General features: G+C 43.9%; 3 protein-coding genes and 1 long non-coding RNA gene across 6 annotated transcripts; 1 reads left to right on the top strand and 3 right to left on the bottom strand.

The window, feature by feature from the left end:
• Window positions 1-2,200: 2,200 nt before the first annotated feature.
• On the bottom strand, window positions 2,201-7,268 carry LOC109940892 (uncharacterized). Of its 3 annotated transcripts, none has more exons than XM_020541246.1 (2): window positions 6,927-7,245; window positions 2,201-2,588 (listed from the first exon to the last, which is right to left on the bottom strand). In XM_020541246.1, exons 1-2 carry the CDS (start codon window positions 7,162-7,164, stop codon window positions 2,416-2,418), a joined length of 411 nt encoding a protein of 136 aa, XP_020396835.1. In that variant the 5' UTR covers window positions 7,165-7,245; the 3' UTR covers window positions 2,201-2,415. The 3 variants fall into 3 exon arrangements, 2 of the variants coding, with proteins under 2 accessions (XP_020396835.1, XP_020396836.1); XM_020541247.2 differs by having other exon boundaries at window positions 2,204-2,582; XR_002263616.2 differs by lacking the exon at window positions 2,201-2,588 and adding an exon at window positions 4,463-4,644 and having other exon boundaries at window positions 6,927-7,268.
• Window positions 7,269-14,353: 7,085 nt separating this feature from the next.
• Window positions 14,354-15,661, bottom strand: LOC103632799 (eukaryotic translation initiation factor 3 subunit E). The gene is made up of 4 exons (XM_020541655.2): window positions 15,656-15,661; window positions 15,110-15,289; window positions 14,941-15,023; window positions 14,354-14,737 (listed from the first exon to the last, which is right to left on the bottom strand). Exons 1-4 carry the CDS (start codon window positions 15,659-15,661, stop codon window positions 14,542-14,544), a joined length of 465 nt encoding a protein of 154 aa, XP_020397244.1. The 3' UTR covers window positions 14,354-14,541.
• A 10-nt stretch (window positions 15,662-15,671) lies between these two features.
• LOC103632800 (uncharacterized) lies at window positions 15,672-17,363 on the bottom strand. Its single transcript, XR_556155.2, has 4 exons — window positions 17,210-17,363; window positions 17,034-17,138; window positions 15,941-16,954; window positions 15,672-15,686 (listed from the first exon to the last, which is right to left on the bottom strand). It is a non-coding gene; the product is annotated as an uncharacterized lncRNA (long non-coding RNA).
• A 174-nt stretch (window positions 17,364-17,537) lies between these two features.
• LOC103634139 (serine/threonine-protein kinase tricorner) lies at window positions 17,538-18,284 on the top strand. Its single transcript, XM_020541654.1, has 3 exons — window positions 17,538-17,785; window positions 17,959-18,038; window positions 18,146-18,284. Exons 1-3 carry the CDS (start codon window positions 17,585-17,587, stop codon window positions 18,282-18,284), a joined length of 420 nt encoding a protein of 139 aa, XP_020397243.1. The 5' UTR covers window positions 17,538-17,584.
• The last annotated feature ends 4,182 nt before the right edge of the window (window positions 18,285-22,466 follow it).

Below are 22,466 nucleotides of genomic sequence, written 5' to 3'. Positions count from 1 at the left end.
CGGGTGCTCCTGAGATGGCTGAGATCGACGATGAACAGGAGAGCACGGGACGAAGACAGCGCTAGCAGGAAGAGCTAGAGGGCGAGGGCTCGATGGCAGAGAAAGCAAGGGAGACTGACCCTAAAGCCAAGCTGGGTCAGGGTAAGAAGTGTGCGGCCTCCTGGCAGCTACTTGGGCCACACCAAAGAAACACAACCCATGCGACCTATGTCGTCGTCACGGTTTGCACATTTTTATGACCATACCGGCCAGCCAACATAGCTTCTACCGGCTTATAAGCCTTCCTTCTTCAGAGAAAGCAATTGTGGTCAAATGCTCCTGCTAGTGTCAAATTGAGGCAACTTTTTGCGCGAGCAGACGTGGGTCTGGTGTGTGCAAAACTAAGGGTGCTGCCACATGTGCGCCCGTAGTCTGCAATGTGGGCCCAACGTCTGGAGTGTGTGATGGCTTGCACGATAGGAATGGCTGAATGGGAATTGGGGATTTTGTCACATGGGACTAGAGTGCCCCAAATCAGGAGTTGCTCGATGTCCCGCGTCACAGAATGGGATGGTTTGCCGGACAGCAGCGGCGGATGAGCCATTATGGCTTAGTGTGGCATCAGCCATACCTTACTTTTAATAACTCTCATATCTTCTACTATAACAACAAAATAAGACGTGGTGTGGTGGATATGTTGTCTCTAATCTAGCAGCAGGTCTTGAGTTTGATTCACAATTCTTACAGATTTCATTTTTTTTACTGCCGGACAGGGATGAGGGCAAAACAGGAAATAAAAAAAGGCAGAACAGAAACTGGCAGGCTACCCTTACAGCCTTAATAAGTAGTATATATATATAGGAGTACTTACTCTTTGTCTTCTCTAGCTCATTATATGTTTCATTGCCATGGCATGTTGCAATATGATTCGATGAGTTCTCACTACAGATTAAATGAATTTTTTCAATATCGAACTTGGAGCTAGCAGATGAAGAAACATTAGAGGATGGATCACTGTGGAAGCTAGCAAGTGGTACATCGCTTCAATCACTTGACTGTTATTTAGTTATCCAGTCACTGATACTATTTGTTTCAAATTATATGACATTTTCGCAAGGAAATCACATTCACACATTTTGATGTAATAATATGGGCTATATAAATATTGGACTTAACTTTGCTTCTTATCTTAAAGACAACACTTACATGTTTGTCATGCATGTCCCATAAAGGTCCTGCCAAAAAGGTCTTTGGAGGCTATCATGTTCACATCAGAGGAGCCTACACGATTTGGAATTAGCTGCATGTGAAGGTGAACCATTAAGCAATAAGATTAGTTCTGCTTGAGTTAATGGCTACATTGCTCTAATTTGTTGCTTCTCATCTTTTCATCCTTTGAAAATATGCAGCTGCTTAATGGCAGTGATTGAAGAACTAACTCAATCCCTCTAAAAAGTAGTTGACAATCAGAATGTGTCATTTTTGGATGCTGACTGGAAAGAGCTTGCGATTTTGTGTTTGTGACTCTCTGAGTTATTCCCTGAATATGTGCAAGTATAGGTTCTGAATCTATTTGTAGATAGGTGTACCATGGTATGGTATTTAGCAATGTTACTCATTCTACAAGATTTATTTTGCATTGTTCCCAGCCATCTATATATCTTTTCTTTGGATGACTATGTAAAGTCACAAGTCAACTTTTATCCATCATTTTAGAATCATAATATTTTCTATTGCTTAGTTTGATACAAGTAGAAGATTTAGTAACAAATAGTAGATTCCTAAATTCCATTACTTTACATTGTTTCCAGTCATCTATATAACACACATTTATACATATTTTTGTGGTATTATATGTTTCGGTTGTAACGCACGAACACTCACCTAGTATAAAATTAATTATATTAATGCTGAAGGAAAACGATAGCTCCAAGAATTTCTTCCCTGCTCCATCCTCCAACCCCGAAATTCAAACAACGGGTGACAGTAGAGAGGAGGTTGGGTAGGCTATGGACTATGGTTGAGGCAGCTAGTAGGCCGGCATCTGTGGGAGAGGAAGGGAGTGAATGAGCTGGCCACCCTGGCCTATTAGGAGAAGGGCGGTGGGTTGAATTGTGCCCGTGGTAAACCGAAGCATTAAAAAATGTTTATCTAAACAAAAACAAACCAAATAATTAAATTTGTACGCACACTGTAGAACGCCTAGAGTAAGGAGGCCATATAAAGATCGTCCGCCAAATCATTCCAAGGGTAGCCAGTGTTTGTTTCAAAGCGCAGAACATTATACTATTGCCAAAGGCAGAGGGGCCTTTAATCACTACAACATTTTCCATCTGATTCCATCCCTACAATCGGCATTTTTAAAATTATATTGTACGACCACGGGGCTTTTATTACATGATGATCTATTTATTTCAAGATGACTGTTCGTGAGAATCAGTCGCAGAACTGGCAGTGACAGACGCCTCTCCCGAAGCCTTCGCACCAGCTGTTCTTGTACTTGGTATGGTACTGCTTGGCGTCAATCAGGCAGCCGAACTTGCACGCCCAGTTCATGCACCAGGTCGCCACCCGGTCAGTGGTGTTAAAGCAGTTCTGGTTGTCTGCCACTACAATAAAATAAGATGTGGTGTGGTGGATATGTTGTCTCTAATCTAGCAGCAGGTCTTAAGTTCGATTCACAATTCTTACAGATTTCATTTTTTACTGCCGGACAAGGATGAGGGCAAAACAGGAAATGAAAAAAGGCAGAACAAAAAATGGCAGGCTACCCTTACAACCTTAATAATCTTTTTTATTTCTCTTTTGATTTTGAATTTCTAAATTCAGCACTCAAATCTGAGTTTATGTTTCAACTTCAAAATAAATACACAACCAAAACTCTAGTCATGAGATGCCAAGATTTTATTATATTTATATTAATACTTATTTAAACACTTGCGTTTAAGTATGAAATCCAAAACACCCAAAAATAGGTATTTTCACGAAGGATAAATTATAATGTATAAAATCCTTTATTTAGAGATGGTTTAACTAAAATTCTTAGGGAGAAATTATAGTTATATGGTTTTAACAGAGGAATAACTTAGTTCACATAGGGATCCTTTTCATTTAATATTTTATTAGATTATATATGTATATATATTAAGAGATGTAACTTCAAAGCTACCATGAATATGATTAAAAGGTACTCTGATTCATAGCCTATAAAGAGTTTTACTATATTCTCAAAAGTAGGATTTTGAGATATTACAAATTCTACCCCTTAAAAATAATCTCGTCCTCGAGATTACTAAAGAAAAGGATATATTTAGTTTGGTTCGTTTTCTCTTCTTTTGTTTTTAATTGGTTCCAATACCATTTTTTGTGCAAGTTCTTACATGGGTATCTTCGGTGTCCAACCATTTATTAGGTAGGTTATGGTTAGAGAAAGCCTACAATGAGGTGAGAAGGATTAGGGTAAGAAAAACTTCTATCCCGGATGGTGGATCTTGATGCATCTGGAGATAGGGGTTGTACCTTATTCTTCCTTGTCGAGGTTGATCTCCTCCTTTCCTTCGGTCTCGGTGTCTCCATCCAAGCTAGGGAGATATAGTTAAAATAGCTGGGGTATATGGGTAGAACAGAATCTTGTTTATCAATAGGTTAGAATAGATGGATTATGTAACCTATTAGGAGTGTATGGCTGAGTTGATCTAAGGAACTAGCTTAGGCCAAAACATGTTTATAGGATCTAATCTATTTCACAAGTTATAACTAACCTATTTATGTAACTCAGATTAGATCATATTAGGTTAGATAGGATCTAGATTGCTATAACTAGTTCAGACTAGATAAGATCTAATAAATTTAGATTAGATCATATTTGTTACTCTGAGATAAGTAAAGTGATTAGGACAAGATGAATCTATTAGGATACGATAAAATCTTTCAAGATAAGATGAATCTATAGAGCTAGATATATTTTAATGGAGATTAACCTCAGTTGTCGAGTTATCTTATAAACATTTTTACGCCTATGTGTATATGCAAATGCAATTGTGAATATTACTCCACAATTCATCACACTCAATCAAAGAATCGAATCAAGCAATTATCATAAGGACAAACACTCAAGCATATAAATATTTACAAAAAAAGTTTTGATTCGGTTCCTAAGATTAGGTCTCCTATTCCTAAAGGTCACTTTAGGTACAGGATTTCAAAGTGTGAAATCCACTTTTGTCTTTAGAAAAGAAAAGGTAACAGTAATCAGAGTACAACAGCAATAGATGAGAAAAGATTAAGGTAAGTTTAGAAAAAAATCAGAGTAGCAAAGATAAGTAGGTAAGGGTTATCCAGTTCTATCTAGGTTTCGTCCTACAGTCAACATCCCTCTGATACCACTTCTGTCACACCCGGGTTCTAGGGGCACCAAAACCCAGGCGTGAAAATAATCACCAAGTGTGCTAGGACCAAGTCTCACACATATGATGACTCATGGTACAGAAACGAATGCCACAACTTTAATATATAATGGAGTTCTGTACAAAATAGTTAAATAATTACATCATATGAAGACAACGATCCAGCAACCAAAGTTGATTGGGAGACGACGGCCTAGACCACTCACGAACTCATCACAGTATCCTTCATACTCCTTATCCAATGGTACCTGTCCTTGACCTGGGGGGATGTGAGTACAACAAGGTGAGCTCACATACTTTCATCCCTCAACAAGTTGTGGGGAATAATGTGCATGAACTCACCAAAGGCGGGAGTTCATGTGAAGTGTAAGGCTTACCAAAGGAGATGGTTAAAGCTGAGCATTGCTTTTAAAGTTGGTCAAGATTTTATTAGCAGTTACTAAGTATAAGTAGATACCAACTCAATTAAAAAAGAGATCACAATTGATAATAACAACACCTGCGATGCAATGCATATGACATATTAAGTTTAGTTCCATAAATTAATCACGCGAAAGTCCTGAGCTGCTCATGACCGCGAGCACGACTGATATACCGGTTGTACACTCTGCAGAGGTTACGCCCTTTACCCACAAGTCGTGTATCCCATCTAGCCAGGATTAGCTAGACCCTTAGACACTTCTGAGGTGAATGGCTAGGGATCCACTACGAGGCCTTTACAAAGTTCCACTAGCTTCAGAAAACCCGTCATAGTTTCTAGGAAGGGCAATATAGGAATAGCTCGTCCGAAAAGCCATCGCAGCATGATCGAATCGAGAACCTCCCTATACGCAACTCCCCTACTGCCCTTACCCCTTTAGGGTAAGGTAGTCCTCCACTAGCTTTTCTAATTAGTCAGCCAAGAGCGTCCCATTCCACCCTTGTGGTAGCACGTATTTCTCAAGTTAAGCTCCATGTTCCAATTAACACAATGATCTTTTCATGAACAATAATTAAAACAATAGTATAATTGGAACAAGATCGTAATGTAATATTAATCCCAAAACCAGGTAGAGCAATAGCAAAACTACCCAAAAGTTTAGTGGTAAACAAGGTGTGAGATAAACAACTCTAGAGAAACCTATTAGGTCCCATCTGATTAACCTGAGCACGTCACAGTGATTAACAAGAATATTATTGGGTAAAAAAAAGTGATCAAGGGCACAACTTGCGTGAGACCCAAGATTCGAGGCACCAAGATGATCTTCAGATGACTCGTAACCTCGCTGCTAATCATAGCAATACAAACAGACATGGTATAGGCAAAATTAACATCACATCAAATGTAAGAACAAACTGTATAATAATATTCTACATATCGTAACTAGATCCTAGGTTCGAGAACCACTAAAATCGGAGTTACGGTTAGAAAGATATGATTTTCCGAAGTTCTATTATATTATAAATTGATTAATATGCAGTATAGGAGAAATATAATCTAAATAACTAATTCAACTTTAATCTAGATTATAACTTGATTAGGGATTTCATTTTAATCAGGATATAATTATAGAGAGATTAACCTAGATTAGTGGAGTTAATCTACTGAATATAGATTAAACACTTATCTAATTATAAAGGTATGGAATATGGTATACATGATGTTGCTACTGCGTAGAAAATATTTTTTATGAAGCTAACGCAACTGGAATGGGTTAAATCAGAGTTAAAATGAACAAAATATAAATTTTCTAAGTTTCTAGGATTAATTTTATACCTAAAACTCATTTTCCATATTAATTTACTCATTTTGATTACCCTTTGTACTGTGGGAATAATTTCTTAAGTCCTCGGGGTTCATTTTATAATTTGTGGACCTATTTGTTATACCTTCAGCGAAGGAGAGGATGGCGGGTTGATTATAATAAAGCGCAAGGGCTTTTATGAAAGAAGTCTGGTCGAAGGGGTACGTTTGAGTTTCGATCGCCCAATCACAAATAGACGGATCGAGATCCATTGAAGCGGTAATCTCTCTTCACCGCCCGATCAAGATCCAAGGGTGCCGATACAACAGGCCAAAGGGTACGGCAAGATCTAATCACAGTCGTACACCCGCGATCCGACGGCGCTGATTCACCCCCCTACTCCTCACCTGCTGCTCGACCCACACACGCCCGAGATCTAATCGACGGCTCGGATCATCTACAACCGCGCCAGACCCAGATCCACATGATCCACAGCATACGACTCGGATTATAGCCCAAACCGGTAGGCATCAATGGCCACAAGATCTTCATCTAATGCTTGTGATTTAATGAAACAAAGGGATATTATCTGATCGGATATGAGCCGCACTTCAACCATCGGGTGGCCCAAACCCAATTGCTTGATTCGGTGTGCACCCATCTGATCTCGGACGCTAACTATCAAATCAACGGCCAACACAACGTCTTCTTCCCCTCGACGTGGTCAACGACCACGCAAGTGCTCCAGTGGCGGCGCCATTGCCGACGCGCGCACATGCACCCCTAAACTAGATACGTAGATGCACAGAGAGCTTACCGGCGATTAGGCAACACCGAATTCTGCCCATGGCGAAACGCGGGTCCGTGACAGTAGCGGATCCAGATAATTTCGAAGCCCCCGGCCAAATAAAAGGAAGGACATTGCCTGCCACTGCTCCTCCTTGTTCTTGGCAAAGCCACAGAGTTGCAGTGGCCGCTACGGCACTAGGGCGGTGGGATTTCGTCCACTTCCTGGGTGAGGTAGAGATGTGCCTTGAGGTCGAGGATGGAGGCATCACGTGAGATGGTGAAAAGTCGGGTGGCGATGCTCCTCCGCGCGGCGAATGCCATGGCTGGCAGGGCTGGTGCGTGGCAGCACGCTGTCCACCCTTGGTGTCTCGGCCATGAGGGGTGCGGGTGCCGAGCCATATGTGGCCAAAGCCACGAATCTAGGGATAGACAGAAAGTCGGTTGGCTGCAATGGAGTTTGTTGCGCTCTCTACGGTATCGTGAGTGGCTGTTGGAGAGGATAGGGAAGAATCCGACCGATAGGGCCCACTGGCCAGAGACCCGAGCTTTTGACTGTAAGCGTGTGAGGGAGGCTGACACGTTGGCCCCATGCGTCGGCGCACCAACTGCAGTTGGGCCACGCGGAGGGGGGAATTCAGCCCAAACGGCCACGCAGGGGGAAAAGATGAATGGGCCGAGAGCTGTAGAGGTTCTTCTCTTCTTCTTTTTTATTTCTCTTTCTATTTTGAATTTCTAAATTTAGCATTCAAATCTGACTTTATGTTTCAACTTCAAAATAAATACACAATCAAAACTCTAGTCATGAGATGCAAAGATTTTATTATATTTATATTAATACTTAATTAAACACTTGTGTTTAAGTATGAAATCCAAAACACCCAAAAATAGGTATTTTCACGAAGGATAAATTCTAGTGTATAGAATGCTTTATTTAGAGATGGTTTAACTTAAATTCTTTGGGAGAAATTATAGTTATATGGTTTTAACAGAGGAATAACTTAGTTCACATAGGGATCCTTTTCATTTAATATTTTATTAGAATATATATGTATGTGTATATATATATATATATATATATATATATATATATATATATTAGGAGATGTAACTTCAAAGCTAAGAGGAATATGATTAAAAGGTACTCTGATTCATAGCCTATGGAGAGTTTTACTATATTCTCAAAAGTAGGATTTTGAGATATTACAGTAAGTGAGGTCATGCACATTAATCCCCACAACTTGTTTAGCGATGAACGTATGTGAGCTCACCCTTACTGTACTCACACCCCTCCAGGTCAAGGCAGGTACCACAAGATAAGGAGGATGAAGGATGTCACGATGAGTTTGTGAGAGTTCTAGGTCGTCGTCTCCCAGTCAACTATGGTTGCTGAGGATTGTTGTCTTCATGTGATGTAATTATTTAGTTATTTTATACATAACTCCTATTATATAGTCAAGATGTAACTTTCGTTTCTGTACCATGAGTCATCATATGTGTGAGACTTGATCCTAGCACACATTTGATTCGCGCCTGCATTTGTCCTTAAATCCGGGTGTGACATCTGGCGATCAGGTTTTCTTTAGGAACCACATGTCAGTGTCAGACCATGTTCGATGGTTCGATGATCATGTTCCTAAGGATCTGATGCCTACAAATATCTCCAAATTAGTTCCAATTCTAAACTTTATGAATGGAGTTGGTTTCGAATGACTCTTGGGTCTCATATGAGCTACCTAGTGCTAAGAGCAACAAGTGTACACCACACCTAACACATTAGACTCGCCTAGATTAGGCTACTAGTTCATGCTCGCCTTTATAGTATGACCGAAGGAAACAAAGTCCTAAATTCTCAAATTGTCTCTCAATTCCAATCGATGTTTAGAATTAGTCTGTCCTTAACCTTGTCACCCATCCATTAAAAATTGAAAGTAATTCTATAATTAGGGGCATGAAAACCATTAATTGGTCAAACAATCATCATTATAATGATCACACTCAAATTTCCTCTATAAAACCTATGTTAGTCACAATAATCTTGTGTCATCAATAATCGCTGAATCCTGAGAGCACCTAGAGGGGGGTGAATAGGTGATCCTGTAAACTTGAAACTTAGTGCCACAAAACTTGATTAGGAGTTAGCACAATAAAGCCAAGTGGCTAGAGAAGAGTTCTTGCACAACACGATAACCACAAGAATATCAACACAGAGATGGCACAATGGTTTATCTCGTGGTTCGACCAAGTCCAACACTTGCCTACTCCACGTTGTGGCGTCCCAACTGACGAGGGTTGCAATCAACCCCTCTCAAGCGGTCCAAAGACCCACTTGAATACCACGGTGTTTTGCGTTCACTTTACTATATCCCGCTTGCGAGGAATCTCCACAACTTGGAGCCTCTCGCCCTTACAAAGATGTTCACAAAGAAGCACGGAAGTAAGGATGGGATGAGCAACACACACAAGACACAAAATTAGAGCAACACACGCACACAAGTCACAACACGAGCTCTTAACACAACTCAAAGAGTTCTCTACTCAAATGGAGCTCTAGTTGCTATCACAAAGAATCGAATGCGCGGAATTGAAGTCTTGGTGCTTAGGAATGCTTAGAGAATGCTTGGTTGTGTCCTCCATGCGCCTAGGGGTCCCCTTTATAGCCCCAAGGCAGCTAGGAGCCGTTGAGAGCATTCCAGGAAGGCAATTCTTGCCTTCTGTCGCCTAGCGCACCGGACAGTCCGGTGCACCACCGGACACTGTCCGGTGCGGATTTCTTTCCTTCTTTGGCGAAGCCGACCGTTGGAGATTCAGAGCCGCTGGCGCACCGGACACTGTCCGGTGCACACCGGACAGTCCGGTGCCCCCTTCTGACCGTTGGCTCTGCCACGCGTCGTGCGCGGATTACGCGGCCGCCCGTTGGCCCGGCCGACTGTTGGCTCACTGGACAGTCCGGTGCACCACCGGACAGTTCGGTGATTTATAGCCGTACGCCACCGACGAAATCCCGAGAGCAGCCAGTTGAGAGACACCAACCTGGCGCACCGGACACTGTCCGGTGCACCACCGGACAGTCCGGTGCACCTAGACCGAGCAGTCTTTTTGGCTGTACACAGCCAACTTCTCCATAATTGTTTCTCCTGTTTCTAGCACTTAGACACAATACATTAGTCTTCAAAACAATGTACTAAGTCTAGAAACATACATTTAATCTTGATTTGCACTTCTTGAGTCCTTGGCACAATTTAACACTTAGGCACTTGTGTTGGACACTTAATCACCAAAATACTTAGAAATGGCCCAAGGGCACATTTCCCTTTCAATCTCCTCCTTTTTGGTGATTTATGCCAACACAATAAAAAGCAACTAAAAGAAGTGCAACATCACTGCAAATGAAAACTTTAATTTGTTTTGATTCAAATTTGGCATATTTGGATCATTCTTTGCCACCACTTGGTTTGTTTTTGCAAATCAACCTCAATTTCCTATCTCTAAGTCAAACACACTTGTTGAGACATAAAGAGAGTTGTTCCAAGAGAAATTGATCAAAGATTTCAAAAACTCCCCCTTTTTCCCATAATCAACCATTCTCCCCACAAGAGGCCAACTTTTGACAAAAGAGACAATAAGAGATTTTTGACAAACCAAAAGTTCTATTCTACTATTTTCAAAATTCTCAAGTGGTAGCTGATCCATTTGTTGCTTTGGCCTTATTTTCTCCCCCTTTGGCATCAAGCACCAAAACGAGATCAATCTTGGCCCTTAAACCCCATTGCCTCACCAAAATCTTCAATTAAGAATTAAAAAGGCAATAAGAGCATGAAGATGAACTTGGAGTTAGTTACTCTTTCATCGGAGTGCAGTGGAAGTCTTGCATGGTCCAAGTCCACCTTTTCCCTTTCAATCCACCTTTGAAACTAAATTAAGAAAACTCAACCACATGGTTAGTCTCAAAGGGTCAACTTGTAACACAACTCCCCCTAAATATGTGCATCACTTGCAAATGGACTTATGAGGTCCGGGGGAGTGCTTGTACAACTTGAGCACCATACATAAACAACAAAATGCATAAGGAACATGATCAAAGGCATAAAACACATGTATGCTATAAATCCATCCAAGTTCCGCGAATCTAAGACATTTAGCTCACTACGCAGCCTGCAAAAGGTCGACTCATCTAGATGCTTGGTAAAGATATCGACTAGCTGGTTCTCGGTGCTAACATAAAACACTTCGATATCTCCCTTTTGCTGGTGGTCTCTCAAAAAGTGATGTCGGATGTCTATGTGCTTTGTGCGGCTGTGTTCAACAGGATTATCCGCCATGCGGATAGCACTCTCATTATCACATAAGAGTGGGACTTTGCTCAGATTGTAGCCAAAGTCCCTGAGGGTTTGCCTCATCCAAAGTAGTTGCGCTCAACACTGTCCTGCGGCAACATACTCGACCTCAGCGGTGGATAGGGCAATGGAAGTTTGTTTCTTAGAACTCCATGACACCAGGGACCTTCCTAAGAATTGGCACGTCCCCGATGTACTCTTCCTATCGACCTTACATCCAGCATAATCAGAGTCTGAATATCCAATTAAGGCAAAGGTAGACCCCTTTGGATACCAGATCCCGAGGCAAGGCGTAGCGACTAAATATCTAAGAATTCACTTCACAACCACTAAGTGACACTCCCTTGGATCGGATTGAAATCTAGCACACATGCATACACTAAGCATAATGTTCGGTCTAATAGCACATAAATAAAGTAAAGACCCTATCATAGACCGGTATGCCTTTTGATCAACGGACTTACCTCCTTTGTTGAGGTCGACGTGTCCGTCAGTTCCCATTGGAGTCTTTGCGGGTGTCACACCCGGTTTTAGAAGGCAAACCGAATGCGAACCATGTACGTGCCAGGATCAGCAATTCACGTACACATCAGTTACATAACATGGACATCATCACACAGTGCTCAAATAGTACTAAAAAGGGAAATAGTAGTCGATTACATCATATGTCTAGGACATCCACATAGTCTTTACAATAAATCAAAGTGCGGAAAAGAAACGTAGATAAACGCGGCCTTCACAGGCAGCCGACTGGGGGTTGCCGCTAACCCACGCCTAGAACTCGTCGTAGTCTTGGAATTCCTGGAAGTCTCCTTCCACGGCTTCATCTTCTCCTGAGCAGTGGTTGCAATGCTGACAACCTGGGGATGGGGGGTTTGGTGTGTAGAGCAAGGGTGAGTACACATCAACATACTCAGCAAGTATCATGTTTGGCTGTAGTGGACTAGCTTTATGTGGGGGGTAAGTCAAGCAGTTGCTTTTAGTTGGTGAGATTATTACTTACTAGTAGAAAGCCAGGTTTTAACGTTAACCCAAGTTATTAGCCCAATGTACCCTTTCCAAACGGAAAGAATACCACTTACCAGTACCATAGTCATAACCAGAACCATCAGTCTCATTGCCACCTGTAAACCAAAATGTCTCTGATCAAGTACCACTAATCACTGGAGCTCCCTTGGCCGCTCATAACCGCGAGCACGGCTGATATATCAGTTTTCAAACACTCTACAGAGGTTGTGCACTTTACCCACAAGTCGTGATTCCCTTTCTGCCCGGAGATCATGACTCTCCATTGATCACTACCAAGGTGACCCAGCAGGGCATCACTACGTAGCCTTTACAAAGATTCCCCAGGGCTGTAGCCGCCCGTTAGGTTTCCTAAATGCACCGCACTCCTCCCCAAGGGGCGAACCCAAACTTGGCAGAGCGAGCCGCATACACCGAGCCCCATTGACGGCACAACGGCTAAGCGAACTACACCCCGGATCCTCTGATTATTCAGCTAAGGGCACCCCATTCCACCCTCATGGTTGCACTGTTTTCCCGGGCGGTCATCCAAAGAACAGGTCCTTACGGAGAGGCACTCGAGAAACCGCTCGAGCCCCCTTGAAGGCCACAAGTATAACATCATAATAAAAGAGAAGGGAAAACAGCGTATCATAGATAATCTCATCATGTTCGTTGATTAGAGTTGAGCAATAGCATAAAGCTAAACAATAATAATCCAACCCAAATAGGTAAACAAGGACATGGATAACAAAAGCTAGTAATTCCTTAGGTATAAATGTGTAATGCGGGAGGTGAATTAAAGAATGAATAGGACAGAGATAGGTCAAGGGACACTTGCCTCCACCAACCGACTACTGCTCAGGGGCTTCTCCTGCGAGTTCCTCGGGCTCTTCAACCAGATCGTTCTCTATGCGGTTGCAAACATACATACATCCATCCATTGAAATTAGGAAACCAACAGTACACCATACCAGAGAACAAGTAGATTAAACATGCATAGCATATGACATGCGGTATTGCATTTACCATGGTTAGAAAGAAACGGGGAAAGGTCTCGCAGGGGTTAAAGCTTATGCTCGAGGCGCACTACGGGTAGACGAATAACTAAATGTTACGTGCTCTAGTTCTACTTAGCTTCAATAATAAGGATTAGCTACATGCACTAATGGAAACGTGACCACCTTTAGTAGATTAACATTAAATGAGATAGACGATTAGCTATACAAATTAACTAACGTAACTAATTTCTAAATTGAGTTTCCTATTATATTAACATGAACAATGTGATTAGCATGCATAAAATATAGGGGGGTAGACGGACTCGTCCAGGGGTAGACGAAGGCACGACGAGCCGTGCCAAGGCACTGCGCACTACGCGAGCACGCGCGCGAGGCCGCACGCACACGCCACGAACTAGTCGTGCGCACGTCGGGGCCGCGCGCTAGCCGAGCTCAAGGCCGCGCGCCATAGGCACGCTGGGCCGAGCTCGAGGCCGCGCCGGGGCCGTCACGACGCGAGCAAGGCACGCCGGGGCGGGCGGGCGAGCACGGAGCACAGGCGGGGCGGGGCCGAGGCGGCGGGGCCGGGGGCCGGCGGGGCTGGGGGCGGCGTGGACGGGGCGGCGCGGCCGGGCCGGGGCGACGCCGGGGTGGCGCGGCCGGGGCGGGGCCGGGCGCGGGGCAGCTCGGCCGGCACTACACGACGGTTCACTTACAGCGACCTACGGTTGGTTGCTAAAACGTCCTTCAGCGACCTACGGTTGGTCGCTAAAAACTTTTAGTGACCCATAAGGATGGTCGCTGTAAGTGTCGTCGCTAAAGGCTTTAGCGACCGACATCTTTTTAGCGACCGACCGTCCGTTGCTAATATTGTACATTTAGCGACCAACCGTGGGTTGTTATACTATAGATTTAGCAACCAACCGTAAGTCGTCATACTATACATTTAGCAACCAACAGAAAGTCACCCTTTTACAGTTGTTATTAATAATAATATACATTTAATTAAGCACCACAAATCATAGATTTTTATACACAAATCATAAAGACATACACAGTTAATCAGTATACCAGTCATAGATCCATCACATAAACACAAAAGCACCACAATTATATATTCACAAAAGCATCACAATTATAATATCATTCACAACTAGATCATTTACAGATAGCTAGCTAGATCATTCACAAAAGCTCCAGAGATGATCAGTCATAAAAGCACCACAACGACATCACTCCAGCTTGAAGCAGTTCAAAAGCCCACAACTACATCACTAATGTTTCATATCACTCCAGTTATTGTTCAAAAGCCCACAACTACATAGTTAACATATAAGCATTCCAGAAATTCAGTTACGGGATCCTTGTAGCTATGGTGCTCCTGTTGAATGACCTTAATCAACTCTGTAAGCATATTCCTTCTCCTTTTGTTGACAACAACTGCAGTAGCTAGATACCTAATAAGATGGTGTGCATTTGTCTGTATAGCATTCAAGTACCTGCAAGGGAAACAAGTGAATGTAAATTTACTAGTATATTCTGAGCATACGTAATCTTAAAGACAAAAAATAGTAGCGACTCAAACTGGATTACACAGTTGCAAAAGAACGAGTTTGGATCAAGCTCAAATTTCTCCAAAAAAAGAATTATGTGAAACCTACTAGTGGAAAATAGTGTAGTTCTAAACATGCACGTATATCACCTGATATGGTTAAAGAAGATGAACAGAGCCCAATGCATCAGCCATATCCTGTTCTGGAGCTGATTCAGAGGTGATGAGAAGTTCTGCCCAAAGATCAGGAAGGAACATGGTTGGTGATATAGTGTACACAAAGAACAAAGAACACAGAACAAAACATTGAAGTTAGAACCTTTGAATCAATTATTTCCTTCAAGCGGTTGAGTTCCTCCAAAGCTAGGTCCCAGTTCTGCATTAGGATTTCTGCTGCCAGCTTTCCCCAGAGGGCACTCACATTTCGCTCACTGTTTGTGCACAAAGCACCATACTGGTAAAGGTAATCAGCAGCCCTTGAGTAGTTACCACACTCAAACTAAAATTTGGCATACTGATACAGAGCTTCAATCTGGTCAGGACCGATCTGCATTGGGAAACAAGGATTGATCAATTCATTAGCATTTATCACAAAACAAGCTATAGCAATAAAAATGCACAGCTTCAACGTTTCATCTGAATTTTGATCTTATTTAATATGCATTGTCCTTTCCCTATAGTGCGTTTTTTGTGAAGGAGGACGTGTGTTTCTTGTGAAGTCTTCTTTAAACCCACTATTTTCTCAGAATGTTTTCATATCTCATGGCAGTGAAAGTGAAGTTACCATAGGGAAATAGTTAGTAGTCACAAATCACATGTGTAACTTAACTGAAAGTGATATCAGCAACCAGCAGTGCCACAACACCATCATAACCCAGCTTGCTCATGCTTAGAACCTAACATTTTCAAAATCAGGGACCCATTAGTGATCAAACAAGTAACCCAATTGGTGGTTAATAACCCAAATATGTCAGCACAATGAGCTGAACCTTGACCTAAAGGCTAAAGCCTTAGAAACTTCACATAATCCAGGATCTCATCTAGCATAGCTCCCCTATTTGTCTGCATGGTCTAAAAATAAAACATAATATTAGGAGTTTCTTTGTGTCATATTTTAAGCTTACATGATGAATAACACGATGGCAAATACCTCAAAGTCTAGAGAAACAATGGAGAAGACTATGTAATCTCCAAGTACTCGAGCTGGAGGAATTTGCCTAACATCATTGGTGTATTGGTAATATGAAAACAGAGATGCCCAAAGGTTAGTCATGTGCAAAAATATAATGTCAAAACAGATATACATATTAGAGGATGTTGAGTCAAGTGTTACATCACAAAACCTAATGCCAAATGACACATACTTAGACTTTCATGGTTTTTAGTGGATACGCTAAAGTACATCAGTCACTAGTCACTAAAGCCAAAGATATTCGAAGTTGAATATTTTTCTGGATGTCCATATCAAAGCAATAATACCAAGTAATCATATGGTTTGCACAAGTTGCACAATTTGACAAAGAATCAATTAAAGCATGGCTAGAAACATATGAGAAAAAATCAGTACACATCGACAAGTTCATCAGCTCCACACACACGTGGGATGAAGAGTGGTTGAGGTCGATTGGATGCTAGGTCGGACAGTTGCATTCGAGCGACTTACATGTGTAATGAAGCATGGGCACAAAAGAAGTTCAAGAATAATGAAATTAGACCAGATGTTAGTGCAAACAACAGTCATAAATCCAATCATTATTATACAGAAGTTGTTAAGAATTTTACTTAGAAATGAAAAAAGGGATAATAATGCACACTATAAGAAATTTATTTCACCTTTTAGTGACATCACAACTAAATGTTTTTCAATCAATGAGTTTAAATTATAAAATCTAACAGAGGTCATTGGTTATAACCTAAACACTATAAAAGGCAGTAGTGAAATAGCTGGTTAAATTAAAATGATACAGTATAAAGGTTAAACTGCTTGAATGATCTCTACATCAGTGTAGCTGGCTAGCTGCATTTCGCATAGATGTCCTATAGTCTTGCTTACTGTTGTGGTGTCATAAGGGCACTGTAGTTTTTCAGTGCACAATTGCTACAAGAGGAAAGCCTGCTTTTCGCTGATACATGACCTTCAGTTCACAATATTCTCCCTTGTTCACTACACGACAGAAATAACTTATGTTTATGTGTTGTGAAACAAAAAATATAGTAAGACTACATTGACATTTAACACTTACCATGAGAGGAAGCAAAATCATGTAATCCTTTGTCAGCTCAAAGAGAAGCAGTACTGAAGTCAATGGGACTGAACAGACTGAAGCTAGTGTAGCAGCCATTCCAACCTACAGAAAGTCAAAGCTAGTGCACATTATTACTTATCACATTAGGGAAAGTGAGTTGCAAAGCAACTTACCAGAGCATAAGCTTGTGGCTGTGCAACAGCAGCATTACCAGGTAAAGCTGAATTTATTAAATAAGCAGCTGAACCCCCAAAAACAGCTCCAACAGCAGCCCCAATCATCAGGCTTGGAGCATATAGTCCTCCCACAAGCCCAGAGCCCTTGCAGAGAACAATATTATGTGGGATTCAAAAATCCAAGTCAACATCATTGAAATGAGTTTTCCAAAGGGAACTTAAAATTTATACCAAAAAGGTCAATCCTAACTAACATGCTGAAAGGTTTGTTTTTCATTGCAGAGATATTAAGCCTGATAATTTGTATATTTGGCTTGTTATCATTGCAGAGATATTAAGCCTGATAATTTGCTTCTAGATAAAAATGGTCACATGAAGCTGTCAGATTTTGGGCTGTGCAAGCCAATTGACTGTTCAAAGCTCTCAACGTTGAGTGAAGATGAACCCATGGGTGATGACAACATGAGGGAATCAATGGATATTGATAGTTCTTTGTCCAATACAGCAAATGGTAGAAGATGGAGAAGTCAACACGAACAGCTTCAGCACTGGCAGATGAACAGAAGAAAACTGGTATACATATGCACAATTTACTTGTTGGGGACTGAATCAATCTTTATGATGTTTATTTTGGATAATATCTCGTAGCGATCCTTACCAGGAAGAGAATTCATACTCTTTGTGTACAATGTACAACCTCAATGTTTCTTATTAGCTTTTCTTACTTCGAATTTATGTTTATGCAGGCATTCTCAACTGTTGGGACACCAGATTATATTGCTCCAGAGGTTCTGCTGAAGAAGGGATGTGAAATGGAATGTGATTGGTATACTTTGTTAGAATAATGTTTACATAATCAAGTTAATGTCGAGGCACTTATATGTGTCTTCAATTTTGACAATTGGTATTCATTGTTCTCTGTTTTATTCCCAGGTGGTCTCTAGGCGCGATCATGTATGAGATGCTAGTTGGGTATCCACCATTTTATGCCGATGATCCAATAACTACATGCCGAAAGGTTTGTTTTTCGTCGGCATTTATTTGGCTCAGTTCTATTGTTTTATCTTATTAATATAGTTTGTTGAATGTTATTTAGCTTAGCGTACTTATAGGCTTATCCTCGAAATAAGACTAAGTTAGCATATATCTTAGTTTTTTAGCTGATGTTGTGAGGTGATAACCTAATGACAGCCACTGCATACCTGCATCTTATATGATATTGTCTAATAGGCTAGTTCAAGCTGTGTCGATGGGGAAATCAAGTCTCAATAATATTAACATCCATGACAAATTATTGAAGTTGCAAATCTGCCATAAAAGATGGTTTCTGCCACAATCAGATTCAGAAACTAGTGTAAAAAACACTGAAGCTCTAAACTTCATCATTTGTTGCATTCTAGCTTTGCTAATGTGCTGCGTACATGTTTCCCTGAGTTTACTTCCCATCATATTATGATTGCCCCACACCCCTCAATTCATGTTGATTCAAGCTGCCATGAGAAAATTAGGCGGATTATGTTTATACTTAATTATCTGTATTCTTATGTATTATAGAAGTACAAAGCAGAGTATAGTAGTATTAGTGTATTACTGCTGGTATAGGATTAATTTTGTTTGCATAACAACAGTTATAGAAGCTGCTACTTATCCTATGTCCCCTCTAATCCAAAAGGGGAATTGTTTAACCAAACTTAACCCCACCCAACCCCAACCAAAACAGAGAAGAAGGAAATTGCCTCGTAGGTGAAGCAAAACCCTAGCAGATTAGTACAAAACCTAATATGCCTGATTGAAACAAGCAAGAACTAAAAATGGTAGCAGAGAGAACACCATCAGAGCATGTCCTCCAGTAGGCGAGCAAAGCATCCCGTCTACCTAAGGTAAGCGTGAGGGGTAGAGCTCTAGGAGTTGTAAGGGCAGGGGGCCGGTACCTTGCCGCTCCCAGAGGGGCGGATGATGATCTCTGCGTAGCCCATGGTGGTGCGATGGGAACGCACGCTTCGTCAATCCTTGCTTGCTGCCACAGCTCAAATCTGCCCGGACACTACAACCGGCAACGAATCAAAGGGAGGGCGATCTAGGACGCCGTTGTTGCCTCACGAGCTAGGGCCGCTGGATCCACACCGATGTAGTCAGGCCATGGAGGAAGTGACACATAGAGGCGTTCTTGAAGAACCCGCACGTGAAACACGTACAGGGCCTCCAAACTTCGGCGCCGATGACCTAGGCGTCACTGAGCACGTGGTCAGCGGTGAAGGGAGGCCAGTGGTCGGAGACCGTCCCCCAGGGCGAGGCGCCCTGGTGGAGCGGGCGGAGGACGGGCGACTGCGGGAATGGGGGCGATGACGGCGATGTCGGGAGGAGACAGGGATGGCGTGGGAGGGAGAGTTTCAGTGACGACGGTTGCGCTTGTGGTTTGGTGCGTGGAATAGAGTTTCGTTAGTTTAATAGGCCTTTAGATGGGCTTTGGTGAGTAAATAAGAAACACAAAAATCACGTACCCCTATAGCGACCCACCATCAGTCACACACTTACCTCTATAGCGACCGACCATAACTCGTTAAATTTCTAGACTTTTAGCGACCCACAGACCGTCGCTATAAACGCATTTAGCGACCAACCGTCGGTCCATAACTTTTAGCGACCAATCGTTGGTCCCTAATAAGGGTCGCTAAAGATCAACCGTCGTGTAGTGCGGGGGCGGCGCGAGGTCGGGGCGGGTGCGGCTCGCCGGGGCGGGCGCGGGGGCGGCGCGGGGGCGGCTCGCCGGGGCGGGCGCGGAGGCGGCGCGGGGGGCGGCTTGCCGGGGCCGAGCGCGCGCGGGGAGGAGGGCACAGCTCGCCGGGCGGGGCCGAGGCCGAGGCCGGGGAGGGGCGGGGCTCGTCGGGGCGGGCGCGGGGCGCGCCGGGGCGGCACGCCAGGGCGGCCGGGCGGGCGCGGGCGCGGGCGCGGATGCGCCGCGGGAGGACGCCGGCGGGCGGGGAAGGGGGAGGGAGCGGAGGGAGAAGAGGGGAGGGGGGCTTCACCGCGGCGAGATCGGCGGCGGCGGCGACGACGTGCAGGGGAGAGGGCGGCGGCGGTTAGGGCAGGGTGGAGAGAATGACGGGCGGGGCCCGCGGGGATGGGAGAGGAATTTTGGGGGGAGGGGGCGCTGCTGGGCCGCCTGGGTCCAAAGCGGGGCACGCGCGGGGTGGCGGCTGGGCCGGCCGGGGCGGCCCACGGCGTGGGGGAGGGAAAGGGGAGGGGGCGCGGCTGGGCCGGGCGCGAGGGGGAGGGGGCGGCTGGGCCAAAAATGGGGAAGGAGGGGGGAGGGGAGAGAGGAAAGGATTTTCCTTTTTTTCTAAAATCTATTTTTCCTAGATGAATGCATTTACATTTTCAAACAATCAAAAAGGATGCATGGTTCGGCATGGTGCATCAAATAAAATAGAGTATTTTAGGGCTTTGCTTTACATGGGATCTCAGGCCGAATCCCGCTATACTTTGGAAAAGATCAAGGTTTAGCGAGGAGAAAAGGGAAAAGGAAAGGGTAACGCCCGAATTTGGTGGGGGAAAAGAAGGGAAAAATTCTACCCCCAAATTCTGGGCGTTACAAACCTATCCCCCTTAATAGAGCATCGCCCTCGAGATTCAGGGTTGGCTAGCAAAGAGCTCAGGGTATTTAGCCATCAGATCATCTTCATGCTCCCAGGTTGCTTCTTCCTCAGAGTGGTGATTCCATCTGACCTTGCACATTCTGATGGTCTTCCTTCGGGTGACTCTGTCTGCAATCTCAAGGATTTGAGCTAGTTTCTCTGTGTAGGTCAAGTCCTCCTGGACTTCAAGACCTTCCACTGGCAACTGCACTTCTGGCACTCGCAGACACTTCTTCAACTGAGACACATGAAAGACATCATGCACAGCAGACAAATTTTCTGGCAGACTGAGCTGATAGGCCACTTCTCCACGCCTTGCGAGAATCTGGTACGGACCAATATAGCGGGGTGCTAGCTTGCCTTTGACTCCGAATCTCCTGACTCCTCTGATCGGTGACACTTTCAAATAGACAAAGTCTCCGACTTCGAAACTCAGCTCTCTTCTTCTCGTGTCTGCATAACTTCGCTGTCTTGAGTGCGCTATCTTCAGATTCTCTCGGACCATCTTGATGTTCTCTTTGGCTTCAAGCAGAATGTCTGGCCTGAACACTTGCTTTTCTCCAGGCTGATCCCATTGCAACGGAGTTCTACAACTCCTTCCATAGAGCGCCTGAAATGGTGACATCTTCAAACTGGCCTGGTAACTGTTGTTATAGGAAAACTCTGCATAAGGCAATCTCTTGTCCCATCCGGACTGATCTTGCAACGCACAGGCTCTCAACATATCTTCAAGGATTTGGTTGGTTCTTGTTGGAACTTGCTCTCGGTCGCAAGGGGGCCCAACAAGGGTGACGTCAACAGGGTTACGCGCAAGATGGCAATAGCTCTGTTAATCTGGCCTCTCACGGGCACTGTGCGGGGGTATTTATAGGTACCTGAGCGCCCAGCGCCTTGTGTTAAGGACGCATGTGCCCTCAGCTACCTAGATTATCCCCAGAATATTCCCATAAAGCAGAGTTACAGACTGTAATTACAGGAATGCCTTTACAAATTAGGCCTGTAACACGCAGCGGCCTCGCAGGGCCCGTTACAATGGGCCGGAACACACGTGGGCCTCCGAGCTGGACGAGGCCGCACGGTGGGATGACTACGTCGCAGGCCTTCGTCTGATGCTGTATCGAGCGAAGGGTGTCCCTGCCCGTTTTGTCTCCGTCGGACCGGCGACTGCAGCGAAGGCCTCGAGCGAAGGGTGGCGTCTTTGCCTTCGCCCCAACATTTGCCCTCCGAGGGACCAGTTCGACAAAGTCACCTGGTGCCGAAGACGTCGCTAGATGGTGGAGACGCTGCCCTCGCTCGAAGTGGTTCCGCGGGGGTTTTTGACGTGACCGTTGATTGACAACGTACTGTTGGATTGCGGGTTTCCCGAAGCGCCGCGCCCTGTTGGATTGCGGGTTTCCCGAAGGGCCGCGCCCTGTCTATAAAAGGGGGCGGGGGTCGGTGTTTTTTTAACTTCACTTTCCGCGCTCCGTGAAAACCCTAGCCGCCTTTTTTCATCGTCTTGTTGCTCGTCTGCCCGCCGTGCTCTTGTTCGCCGGTGATCTGGCTCGAGTGAAGCAGACCGCCCGCCGCCGCCGACGGTACGTAGCGATGCCGACCTCCTCTTCTTCCGCTGCCGCTAC

This window comes from Zea mays, chromosome 7 (assembly GCF_902167145.1).
Source record: "Zea mays cultivar B73 chromosome 7, Zm-B73-REFERENCE-NAM-5.0, whole genome shotgun sequence".
Lineage (NCBI taxonomy): Eukaryota > Viridiplantae > Streptophyta > Magnoliopsida > Poales > Poaceae > Zea > Zea mays.
This window is presented reverse-complemented; position numbering and strand designations above follow the sequence as displayed.